The sequence below is a fragment of the Falco rusticolus genome, chromosome Z (genome assembly GCF_015220075.1).
Source record: "Falco rusticolus isolate bFalRus1 chromosome Z, bFalRus1.pri, whole genome shotgun sequence".
NCBI classification, from domain to species: Eukaryota; Metazoa; Chordata; class Aves; order Falconiformes; family Falconidae; genus Falco; species Falco rusticolus.
Window position 1 is genome coordinate 34334362 of NC_051210.1, and position 12533 is coordinate 34346894.

Here is a 12533-nt window from a genome sequence, read left to right on the forward strand (position 1 = left end):
AGAGAGGACTCTAGGTGCAGCTAGATCCAATCCTAGTCTCAGACTTGGTCGATGTGTTTAAGTCTAAAGGATTATATGTACAGCCACTCATCAGACTTAATATTTGCGTGTTAGAGCCCAGTTTAAGGACTTTCACTGAGAGTCAACATTTGCCTGTCAGAGTCCCATTAAAGACTTTCACTGAAACAGTTTCACAAAGTTGAACAAATAGATGATTTATTAAAGTGACAGATACAAGAAGTGTGGAATTGCTGTTGGTAAATACACTTGCTGCAAAAATAGAGCTTGAGTTAAGAGTAGAGCACTTCTGTTAGTAATATTATCCCAAGTAACATTTGACGTAGTCAGTGGTGCAAATCTTACCAAAGAGGCATCTCTTCTTGGTGAGGAGAGAGGTCCAGGCATGTCAGTCTGTCACGTAGTTAAGAGTTCTCATCCTCAAAAAAAAAAAAAAAAAAAAAAATCTAAAATGCCAGTTTTTATACTTATGGCAGGGTGGGACTAAGTCAAGATGGTGTGCCAGTTGGCCCTTAACAAGGTGTCAGTTCGGGAAGGTCAGTTGGGCCCAGTGACTCAGTGCATGAGTGGGAAGGATTCAGTACAGACACAGATTTATGGTTACAGATGTGCAGGAGTCTTCCTGGTCTTCACTGAAGCAACACCAGGCTGTGAGGTCCCTGCCTACCTGGGGTGTCACTCAGTTAGCCTACTTGTCAGACTGCATCCATTATCTGTTTGGTGGGATAGAGCTGCTGCTCAGGTCAAACTCCGCACTCCACTTCGAGCTGAATACAGCCATTCATTGTTAGGTCAAGATGGTGGAGGTGGGGAGCACACCACCACATCCCACCCTGTGGACTTTAGTCACAACTCACCAAGCGGACCACCATATAATGTGGATTTAGACAGACTGAGGAGTCTGTCTCTCTCTCCCATGTTTTCATCTTTTCCCAGTAAAGGTGTATAATTAGTAAGTTGAATCATCTTAATGTTAACAGCTTTCATTATAGCTGATTTTATGCAAGATATTGCTATGGTTATGATAATTATAATCACAATAAACATCAAAGCATATTGTATTAAACTTTGGATCCAACTAGTAACACCAAGCCCAAACCAATGAAACACATTTGAAAGGCAGCTATTCCTCATTGATTCTCAAAGTCCATAGGTGTCTTCCTCCACCTGTCATATCTTCTCTAGTTGGATGTTGAGGTCCTGTGTACCATGGATATAGATGCAGCAATCAGTACTGGGGAGGTTTAGGTAGCCACAAAGTCCATTTTGATGTAACAACGTAAAGTCCAGTGCCATGTGATTCCAAAGAGCCATTTGTGACATAGCTTGTAAAACTGGCTTCAGTAGAGCAAAATCCCCATGATCCTTCCATTCCCCAGGTTATGCGGGTGGCAGCTCCTGAGTATTGCCACCCCTCCACATGTCCTCTCAGTTCTGTTCTCATCTGTTCCATGAGAACCACCCAGTGGGGTCGGACACTAGTCCTTTTTCACATGGAGCACAATGTTGGGAAGCTGAAGGTACACTGGAGTTCAGGTCACCCAGCCCATAAAGAGGTATACATATTACCATCATTACAGGCCCAGATCAAACCATCTGGAGCGTCACCAGGGGTAACACAGCAATCACTGCAAAGTCTACATTTACTGCCTTATATGTTATACTGTGATTCCAGCACAGACAGTCTATTTTTAGGGTGATGTAAAGCATCCAATAGTATTTAACCCAATCGTGTTGGTTCCAAGTAGAACAATTTATCACATTTTGGCAAGACCAAAACACTGACTCATTTGACACTGAGACAAAAGAGAATCCCAGGTCAAACAGAATAAAACCCTGAGGTCCATTCTCATCAAACCCGAACCAGGCACAATTATAATTACAGATATCTGGTTTGGGACAATCTTGCCTTTTATTCCACTGTACACACAGGATGTAGTTACAAGTTGATTATAGTTCAGGCTGTTGGTTACTTGTATCCGCGGTCACAAATCTGTTGTTGCCCATATGATATGATGTCAGGGAAAGTTACATTTTCCTCTTCAAAACACGTACACTTTGTGCTACTAATGGTGGGGAAATCAAATGTCTAGCTGAATTGCACAGCAACACTTTTTTTTCAGAGGAATGAAGATTCACTGTTTGGAGGGTATCCATTATATTCCACAATCTCAGCAAGCTCCCTGCTATGTCTGTGGGAAGAATACCCATGGGAAGGGGGTCTTCCACAGATTTAGGTAGAGGCAAACAAGCAGGAATAATAGATTCATTGAAGGCAACTGAAAATCCCTATGTAAAGGTTAGAACTAAGTTATAAAACCATGGGTGACTTGGACTGATGATGTTCTGTTTTTACTCTGGGTATCTTTTGATTCCAAGTGTAGTATTATCCGTAAGCATATTAACCCAAAGCATAACTTACCCTAATTATATCCTTCACCTCACAGCCTACAGCTTTGTTTCATTTGGGTACGATAACTTTGGACTGTAAATATACCTAAAACTACTCACACATAGTATTAGGACTATTGTTTGTTAAATGACAACTGAAGTTCCGAATTAATAATACAAACACATGCATTTTAGATCAACACCTTAATACACACAAGTGGTTTTAGTCTATTATCTCAAACAATATCACAGGTTTGTTAGCCGTGTCCCTATTAAAATTTTGGTTTCCAGATCAGTATGAGGATTACAAGCTGTTCACACTGGTAATCTTAACTCTTTGCTGTCCAGATCACGCACCCGGCTTCTTGGCATTTTGGTGTGTTAGAACTGAATTTTTTGCTCCTGTGTCTATTAAAAGCTTCGCCAACTGTCTCTAAGGATCAACTGGAATTAAAATCTGTGGGCCATCATCACTTATCCACTGATAAGTTTCCACTTTCCAAACAGGCAGGCCCAAAGGCCCAATTGCCTTCCAGACATTACTTTTTTTTTTTTTTTTTTCACTTCATGTCCTTCAATTCCTTGCTAAGAAGGAGGAAAGGGCTGTCTGCTTTCTGGGGACTGTTAAAATATGCTCCTTCCTTTCACCGTTATCTTGTTTCTGGAATGTTTCAGTCAGACTCAAAAAAATGCTAGTAGGCTGACCTGGAATCAGGGAATGCCTGGGACTAATGCATCCTTCCATAATTAATTCCTCCGGTTCACGGATTTTTAGATTTGCTTACCTTTGATCTAGTTTCTGTCCCCTGTTTCAAGGGTCTTACTTTGTGATCTCCTCCCCATAACTTCAGGTTTTGTTTTTCAGCTGGTGTATCGTCCCAGCCCATTTCACTACTATAGTTCACAATGCCCTACATTAATTCCACCCATGTAGGGAGCTACTTAGGAGTATTATTGCTTTGTTTTTTATTATAGTCAGTATTTTTTTAATGTCATCCTGTTTTGCAGCTAGATAGGGTTTAAGAATTGACAGAATCCTCTAATCAGTGGTTTTAACATTGCACAATCTATTAAATCAATTAAATTCTGTTGTGGGGCTGAGGGCACAGTTCTACCAGGAATTGATTTATTGCCTACCAACTGACCTCCACCTGCTGAATCAATTCTCTGGCTTAAGCTTAGTGGTGTGCATCTGGTGAACTTGTTGAGGCAGGGGTTCTGGCAGTTTCCTGTTCAGATCTCCTCAAATAACATAATTTCGTTCTTGGAAACTATGGATTTTGTTTATAAAGATGTATAGATAAAGTGATAGGCTTCTGTAAGGCTTCTAGCATAGTACCACAACACAATCTGATTAAAAACCAGCACTCCATAATATCAATCAAAGCTCTGAATTCAGTTGTCAGGCATTGCTGCTTGCTGATGTTCATATTGGCATTTATATTGAGCGAAATCTATTACCAACAGATGATTGCAAAGCTGTAGTCTTAAATATGTAGATGCTACATATTTAAGGCCATTCCTGCAGGTCAAGGGACTGGAACAGAGTGACCATGGACAACACAATGGGAGTGATTAACTTTGGAAGCAAAGTACCAAGAATTGGAGTAAACTTTGCATACTCTGAGATTTTCAGGTCAAGATGGGATGCCTTTCTGGTAGATACTGTTTACCCAGACAAAAAATATGCTTTAATCAAACATTCATTTTTAGGCTCATTCAAGAGTGACTGGGGAAGATGTAGTGGCCTGTGAGGTTAAGCTAGATAATTTAATGGTCCCTTATGACCTTAGCTACCTTCCCTGTTCATAGAGCTACTGTTTGAAAGTGTGCAAACAAGTAATAACAATGGTTCTGAAACCCTATATTGTGCGCTTTCACAGTGCTTGTAAGAGAATTATTCTGCTGAGGTAGAAATTAGTCCAGCTTTAGAAGCTGTTATCTAATCACTTTTCTTTGTCTTTAAAACTACTCTTTTTTACATCATTTTTCCCAGGTGCTTTTGGACTTGATAGAGGATATTTGGGAAAGTCCTTGAAAGGTGAGGTTATTTTCTGTTGCATTTAGAGGAAGTGACATAGACATTCAGTTTAATCTTTTGAATTATCTTTGGTTTCTTTGTAAAGACAATGTAAAATAATTTTGGACTACATTATTCCTAGATAATGAATTGATGCATGAAGTTTGCTTGCTGCTTTTTTTTTTCTTTTTTTGAGGGGAGGGTTTTAAAAAAACAAACCAACAAACCAAGCATTTCTAAGTCCCCTATGTGTCACATACATCAAACGTTTCTGTAATGCTCGAGTCACGAAATGGCTCCATTCTAGACAGCACAAGGGGGATGGCCTTGAATTCAGCCTAGTGAGCCAGGTAAGGATGTATGCTGCCTCTCATGAAAGGCTTTGGAAGAGAGCCAAATCTTCTTGCAACTGATGTGGTCAATGTAGGACTGCATGAGTACAAGCTTGCAGTGCTTCATCCCATTCAGTACAGGCCTTTGGAAAGGGTAACAAAATATTAATACATAGAGAGGAATGAAAAGCTACAGAAAGGTAGGGTGGTGGTGATATTATGATCTTTTGAATTATACAGTTTTCTTGTAAGACTTCATACTGGACCATACTGGTATGTGGCACTTTCTGTTACATGATTAAGGTATGCCAACAGTGACTGGAATGCCTGGATAACCAAACAATGAAAAAAGTGTAGCTAAGTCCATATGAATAATAAGTTAAATATGTATACAACAGCAGCTGGTTTGTCACCTTGAGTATAATGCAAACCAATTAAGCTGAAGGAGTGATTTATTATACCTGACATTCCCTGGTTTTGGGTCACAACAACCCCATGCAACACTGCAGGCTTGGGGAAGAGTGGCTGGAAGGCTGTGCAGCGGAAAAGGACCTGGGGTGTTTGTTGACAGTTGGTTAAATATGAGCTGGCAGTGTGCCCAGGTGGCCAAGACGGCCAGTAACATCCTGGCTTGTATAGAAACAGTGTGGCCAGCAAAAAGTGATCATCCCTCTGTACTTCGCATTGATGAGGCCACACCTTGAATACTGTGCTCAGTTTTGGGCCCCTGACTACAAGAAAGACATGGAGGTGCTGGAGTGCATCCAAACAAGTGTAGCAAAGCTGGTGAAAAATCTAGAGAGCAAGTCTTACGAGGAGTGGCTGAAGGAACCGTGGTTGTTTAGCCTGGAGAAAAGGAGGCTGACGGAGGCCTTATCACTCTCTGCAACTACCTGAAGGGAGGTTGTAGGGAGACAGATTCACAGAATGGTCAAGGTTAGAAGGGACCTCTGGAGATCATCTAGTTCAACCCACAGCTAAAGCAGGTTCTCCTAAAGCAGGTTGCACAAAATTGCATCCAGATGGGTTTTGAACGTTTCCAGAGAAGGAGACTCCACAACATCTCTGGGCAGCCTGTTCCAGTGCTCTGTCAGTCTCTTTTCCCAAGTAACAAGCAATAAGACAAGAGAAAATGGCCTCAAGTTGTGCCAGGGGAGGTTTAGATGGGGTATTAGGAAAAATTTCTTTGCCAAGAGTTGTTGGAACAGACTACCCAGGGAAGTGGGGGGAGTCACAGTCCTGGAGGTATTTAAAATATGTGTAGATGTGGCACTTAGGGACATGGTGGACTTGGCAGTGTTAGGTTAACAGGTGGACTCAATGACCTTAAAGGTCTTTTCCAACCTAAATGATTCTATGATTCTATTATTAGGAGAAGCCCAATTTATATATCTTAAAGGAGTCACAAAGTTGTGAGCACTGATATGTTCACCGCGGTCAGTCTTATGCTGGGAACAACTGAGAAAGTCTCAGCTCTAAAGCTGTAATAACACAGCATATCACAAAAGAACACAGGAACAAAGTAACACAGACACCACAAAATCTCTTCCCAGCATAAGAAAATGCATCTTCTCTTAAACTAGTTATCTATCCTTCAGTTAAATCCTGAAATTACAAGCCACCTGATTTGTCCATTTCAGTTCTTCTATGTGCACCTTACAGAAACTTAAGACAAGCTTGTTACTCTTTTATTATGGCTGCTTACTCAGACTTTGCACCAAACAGGCCATCCATGGAAGTCACCTTACCATCTGCCCAGACATTGCTATTGGGAACAGTCTTAGATCACTTATTTTAATAGCATCCTGAGTTCAACACTTGGAAAGGCAAAAAGTATTCTGAAGTGCATATTAAAAACTGATTCTACATGTTAGCTGTATTTCATGCTAGCTACTATTTTATCCAGAATTGAAGGTTCTCAGACTTTGAAACAGGAGTTCACTGATGGCAAAATCAATCCCATAAAAGAGCATAGCAGTAGAGGTGCTTTCATTAATTGCTGTATAACTATTTTGAAATGTTATGACTGGTTTCCATTTAAATGTTCATTTATGAGTTACTTTTTAGAACTCAAAATTAAAGAAAGCCCTGATTAGTAGCCATGTTCATAGTAAGTAGCATGCTTGACAAAGTAATATGTTTTTCTTTTTGCAGATATAGTGAAGAACTCAGAATACAATTTAAGTAATTGCTCATTAAGTAGTTCTGAGAACCCATATGCTACCATAAAAGACCCACCAGCTCTTGTACCAAAAAGTTCAGAATGCGGATATGTTGAAATGAAGTCACCAGCACGCAGGGACTCCCCATATGCTGAGATCGCCGGCTCTGCTTCAGCCAATAAGAATGTTTATGAAGTTGGCAAGTACAAAATATACTTCTAGATGTTGAAGGTCGAGAGCACAGGGCCATTTTTATTTTAATCAGTTTAAGCAAAACACATGAAAAACCACTGAAAAAATGATAATGCATTCAGATGATATTTTCTACTCAAAAGCTATAACAACAATCTCATTCTTTTGAGACAAGTGGTGTAATTCACAAGAACAGAGTTTGAAATACCTTCAGCCCTGTTTTATAACCTCTCCGTTTTCCTGGCTTGAAAACCTTTCTTTAAACAGCATGAGATAAACTTAGCATTTCATTGCAATACAATTCAGCTCTAGATTTGGCTTTTAAGTACTGAATGCAGCTTGAGTAAGTGTATGGGAGGGATAGAAAAGATCTGTTTCCTCCCCCTGATCAGCAAAAGCAGCATCTTCACCCACAGACATAGGAACATAGTATTTCACTGCTGTGGGCCCTATCTAGTTACTGCATTACCATAGTTACAGGAAACTTTGGGGTCTTGTGGAATGGTAATTATCCTAATGGTCTCTGTACTCTGGAATAAAGTGTATTTCACATGTTGTAGGATATTCTGTCCCCAGTTAGAGATTCCTCTGAAATCCGTCAATATTCCTATTGTGTTTCTAAGGATTTTTATAAAATCTTGATTGAAAGCCCCAAATTTGGGATTTTTTTTTTGTTTGTTTGTTTGTCCACACACAAAGAACAGATGCTGGTCCACTTCTGTCAGTGTGGCAGGGCCCTGCTGCGAGCCCACAGGTGTAACTCACCATAAAGCCAAACCCCCTCAACATCAACCTTTTCTTTTAACCTGCATTTCAGGACTCATCATTAAAAGGAATCTTTATTTCAAGCAGAAAGGAGAGGATATTTTGTAACACAAATTGAAATGAAATACAGTGTTTGCCTTTTGTTTGCCACTTGTAGTGTTGAATGTGTGTGCTCTCTTTTATCGCAGAACCTACGGTGAGTGTTGTCCAGGGAACATTCAGCAGCAGCAGACGTTTCAGCCAGGATCCTTATGATCTTCCAAAAAACAGCCATATTCCATGTCATTATGACTTGCTACCAGTTCGAGATAGCCCCACATCCCCTGCGAAGGGGGTCAGCAATGAATAACCCCAAAAGCTGATGTGTAGCACAGTGGGACTCTCAAGGGGCAAAGTGGCATGATTGTGCTCCTTTCTGTAGTTTACCATCATATTTGGCTCCTAATCTGTCCAGCAGAGAACTGCTGTACATTAAACAGAATCTCAACATGAGGTTTGTATTGTGTATAAAAGTGACAGATGGACAAATGCCACACTCTGGGGATCCTGATCATTCTTTTTTTCATGGCAGTAAATTTTATAGAAACATGTATGCAACACATTTATACTGTAATATACTGGCTTAAAAATACTAGTTTGAAGATCAGTTTTGATAACATCTGATTTCACCGGCTTTAAATATAGACTTCATATTTCTCATGTTTCAGAGTAGAAATACTCCCAAGACAGTGCAATTTACCAAATACCACCTAGTACAAGTGATCTGATTCACCAGTTCTGTAGAAGAAAAACTGCCTTGCCAAATTTTACCTTCCATTTTAGTCAGGATGTATTAAGAAATCTGCTGGGGATAAGTAAGCACAATGCTGCAATTGTTTGGGAAATCCATCAACAGGCTTTTTTGTCCATTACTGGTGGTGGGTATACTTTTGAATCGTTTTGGAGGTAAAAGCATTGCATACATCAGTATTATATGATGTTTCAAGATCTCTTGGTACTCCAGACCAGCACCAATCTTCAAGAAATCTTTTGCTACTGTTCAACTCTGTATTTTGCAGTTCTGATGTCTGTTTTTGCCACACACAACTAATAATCCATAACATATCAGTAATTACTTCATTAAATCAGTTTGTTTATTTTTGTCACCATGGACTGATTATGTAAGGAGTGGACAAAGGTGATGACTGCTGTAAATCTTAACTGCAAGGAAAGGTTTACATTTTATAAACAGGTAGTAATAATGACTGTAATATAGGATAAAAATAGTAAGTTGTTCTGATTTTTTTTTTTTTTAGAAATAACTAAGCAATCTCTGTGCATACTTGCTAAAAAGGCACCTTTTCTTTTTTATAGCTGATGTAGGGAAACACATGCTTAAGCTGGTCTTTTGCATTGCTAATAATGTGACACATATACCCTCATTCTTCATTAACTTGTCTCCATTTTTATGCTATGTGTCTGTGTTTCTAGTGATCTAGCTTGTAATTGCAAAAATATTCTACTGTGTGTCCATTTCTTTTGCATTTTTGTGAACTGGCCTTACTTTGTCTGGTTAAAGGGACCTCTGGGCAGAGGGAAGAGGATTAAAGCAAGAATTCATGGCTTACTGGTGTCTGTCAGAGGTGGTTAGCATAATAGCATAACTGAATTAATAGGGAAGACAAATCAATGTGTTTTTGTCAAGGATAATAACACAAATATAGAAGAAAGTAAAGAACAGTCCCTTTTTAAAGTTTAGCTTATTCTATTGACTGTATGGGTGGAGACTATCTTTCCACAAGGCTGCCTTCTGTCCCTCCAAAGGGGAGTCTGTTATGAACTGCACAATTTGGTGGAAATTAAATTTGCCAAAGTATCCATCCATTGAAGCAAAATTGTCCCCTAGACACATCAGCCTAAAAATAAAATGGTTGATATAAAACTGGACATTCTCTTTCAGTGGAAAGTTACCTTTAGAAACCTAAAAATGATGTGGCAGCATCACTTCCAGCTGCTGCTGCTGTCAGTGATGCTACCTGCTAACATGCTTATAACATAACCCCACCCAGCAGGCTTTTCCACCATGTCCTAGAGGTGACCCTGTAGCTTTTTGTGAGTAGTTTGTCCTGAGGGTTGCTGTACCCCCAATGGATGGAGAAAGGATACAGGCAGTTGCATTGTATGGCATATAATGGGAAGCACCAGTCCTCTCTTCTTTCCGTATTGAGGTCACATTTTGGCGTATGACACCTGTGACATCCTATAATGATGTGAAGAGCAGTCAATAGGTCAAGAGTTTGGTGCATGTGCTCTCCTGCTTAGCACAAGGAGTGCCATGACCGTTTTTGTCTTTACTTCTGGACTGCAAAACAGTCTGAGGCAAAGAATAAACTTGTGACAGCCACAGTTGCAACCTGTTGCCTTTGGAATACTAAATACAACAGAGGCTCAACTGGAAGAAAACCTGAAAAAAAATTTTTACAAATTTTTTACAATTTTTTTTTAAAAGGAGCCCCAGAGATGAAATGGAAATACAGTTTACTTTTATTTGTTGTAACTGAAGTGATGACAGATGAGAGATGTGCATCTGAAGACATCGTTGCAAATGTGCCCAGGCCTGACAATGTATACGCCTGTATGAAGTGCCCCATAACATTCTTCGTTCTCGCTGGCCATGAGCACTGTCTGTTTTGCAATTCCCTGGGCATAGCTTGTGTATCCTTGGAATAAATAATTTTATTATCTTTGGATTTTGCAAGTACAGAAATTAACTATAAGATTTCAAAAGCCAGTTACAATTTAATTCCTCTGTAAGACAAAGTATCGATTGGGTTTGTATGCATAAAGGTAACATGTAGAGCTACTGGTATATACATGTTTGTACTGTGTGAAACACTTTAAAATAAAACCTTTCTTCTCTGAAGCCATGAATAGCAAATGCTGTATTTAGCAATTGTGAGCTCACAAAAATTTATTTTCTTACTCTGTGTAAAATGTGGAGACCACTACACAAATTAATCTTCATAATACAAACAGTTCTGATTTTATATGAAAAAGTGAAGAGCTGATTAAATTGTATTTGTTTAAAAATTTTGACTATGTCCCATATCCTCAAGTGATCTATTCAGCCAAATATTCATGAAAACAGATGAGTTTCTGGTAATTTTGCCTATTGTGTATGTTCTAAATATACACATTACCAAAGTTTGCCTTTCTATATGTGGGTAAAACCCCTGCTGTGTAGTCAGCATAAGCAATGTATGCATATATCTGAGCTGGATTTGCAATACATATAGGTCAAGTAAACAACTTGTGAATTTACTTCAGTGAATGGTTGTTGGTAGACACTCAGAAAACAGATTGCCTGCAGGGGTAATGCATTATTCTTAAATGATAGCTGTGTATCATTCCAGAGGTAAAAAAGCACATGGGACTTGCATTCATAATCCTGCTGTCTCTTGCGTGACTAGGGAGGCTTGCTCTGGAGTACGCTCTGCTGTCAATTTAATAGACCCTCAGCTCAGTCCTTGTGACTGTCACATAGCTCTTTTTGTAGATTGCAGTATGCTCTTTAGAGAACTTAAATATTTCTGAACACGCATACTGTATGGTGGTGGGAACTTAATGAGTAAGTTGATATAATAATCTCAGCAAACACCATCTACTCGAGAGAACTGGCTTCACCACAGACAGAAATGGAAAGAGATGCCTTGCCTCTCTATATATATTCATGTTACGGTAGTGAGAAACATAGCATTGAAAATGGAGATAGCTATTCCCTAGCAACTTGTTATCAGCTTAATAAAGTGCAAAATACTGCACAAAATTAACGGCTGATTTAAAAGTAAGTAGTGAGTATAAACTTTAGGTTTTCAATAATGTAGATATATTAATTCTGGTCATTTAGAAGCATAATAAACCTCAAGGCTTTTTACTGTATCAAAGATTTTTAATCACAACACATTGTTACACACAAAATTTGTCCTTATCTTGATATCCATAGAATTCCCATAAATTTTAATTGGAGAAGTGCATGCAGATTACAGGGGAAAGAAGATTTCATTATACTCATACTTTCTGCTGAGACAATCTGCAAAGTCAAGTCCATATTGAAGTGAAATTAGAACAAAATAAAATCAAAACTGGGGAATGCGTTATTTAAAATATATTGTATTTTCCAAGTACTGTGACTACAGTTGAATTTTTTATTAGATACATGTCCAAATAATAATCCTTATACTGAAGCTCTAAAGTCCAAACTGAAGAATACAGAGCTAATTTTGACAAAAATGCTTTATATTAAAGATTGTATATATTGTTGTTTAAATGACTGAAAACAGATGGGTGCATGTTTATTAATTACTATACAGAATATCTTGTAATTTGGTACACTCATACTAGTGCTAGAGCACTGAATCTAACTCTTCTGTCTTCAGTTTTTTAGCCCACAAGACTTCACTTTGATATGATTGAACTGTAATATATTTTTAAAGAAAACCTATCAAATATGCTTGGCTTTTTTTCTTAGCTGTAACAAAAAGTGTTTGGTTGTGAAAATATATCTATTTTCCAAAGATGACTGATGTTCATCATTCTGTCCTTCACTACCATTTATTTCACTTCACATACCTGTAGGTTAATGTAATAAAAGTTTCTAATGAAAGAAGGGAAATG

At 38.7% G+C, this 12533-nt stretch overlaps 1 protein-coding gene across 2 annotated transcripts in view; it reads left to right on the forward strand.

Moving 5' to 3' along the window:
- MEGF10 (multiple EGF like domains 10) overlaps positions 1–12503 on the forward strand; it is a 109941-nt gene extending 97438 nt beyond the window's left edge. For both annotated transcript variants that reach the window (XM_037374372.1, XM_037374373.1), the window contains exons 23-25: positions 4406–4450; positions 6916–7122; positions 8069–12503. In XM_037374372.1, coding sequence (XP_037230269.1) covers positions 4406–4450; positions 6916–7122; positions 8069–8229 — 413 coding nt within the window. In that variant the 3' untranslated portion in view covers positions 8230–12503. The remainder of the gene's footprint in view (positions 1–4405; positions 4451–6915; positions 7123–8068) is intronic.
- The last annotated feature ends 30 nt before the right edge of the window (positions 12504–12533 follow it).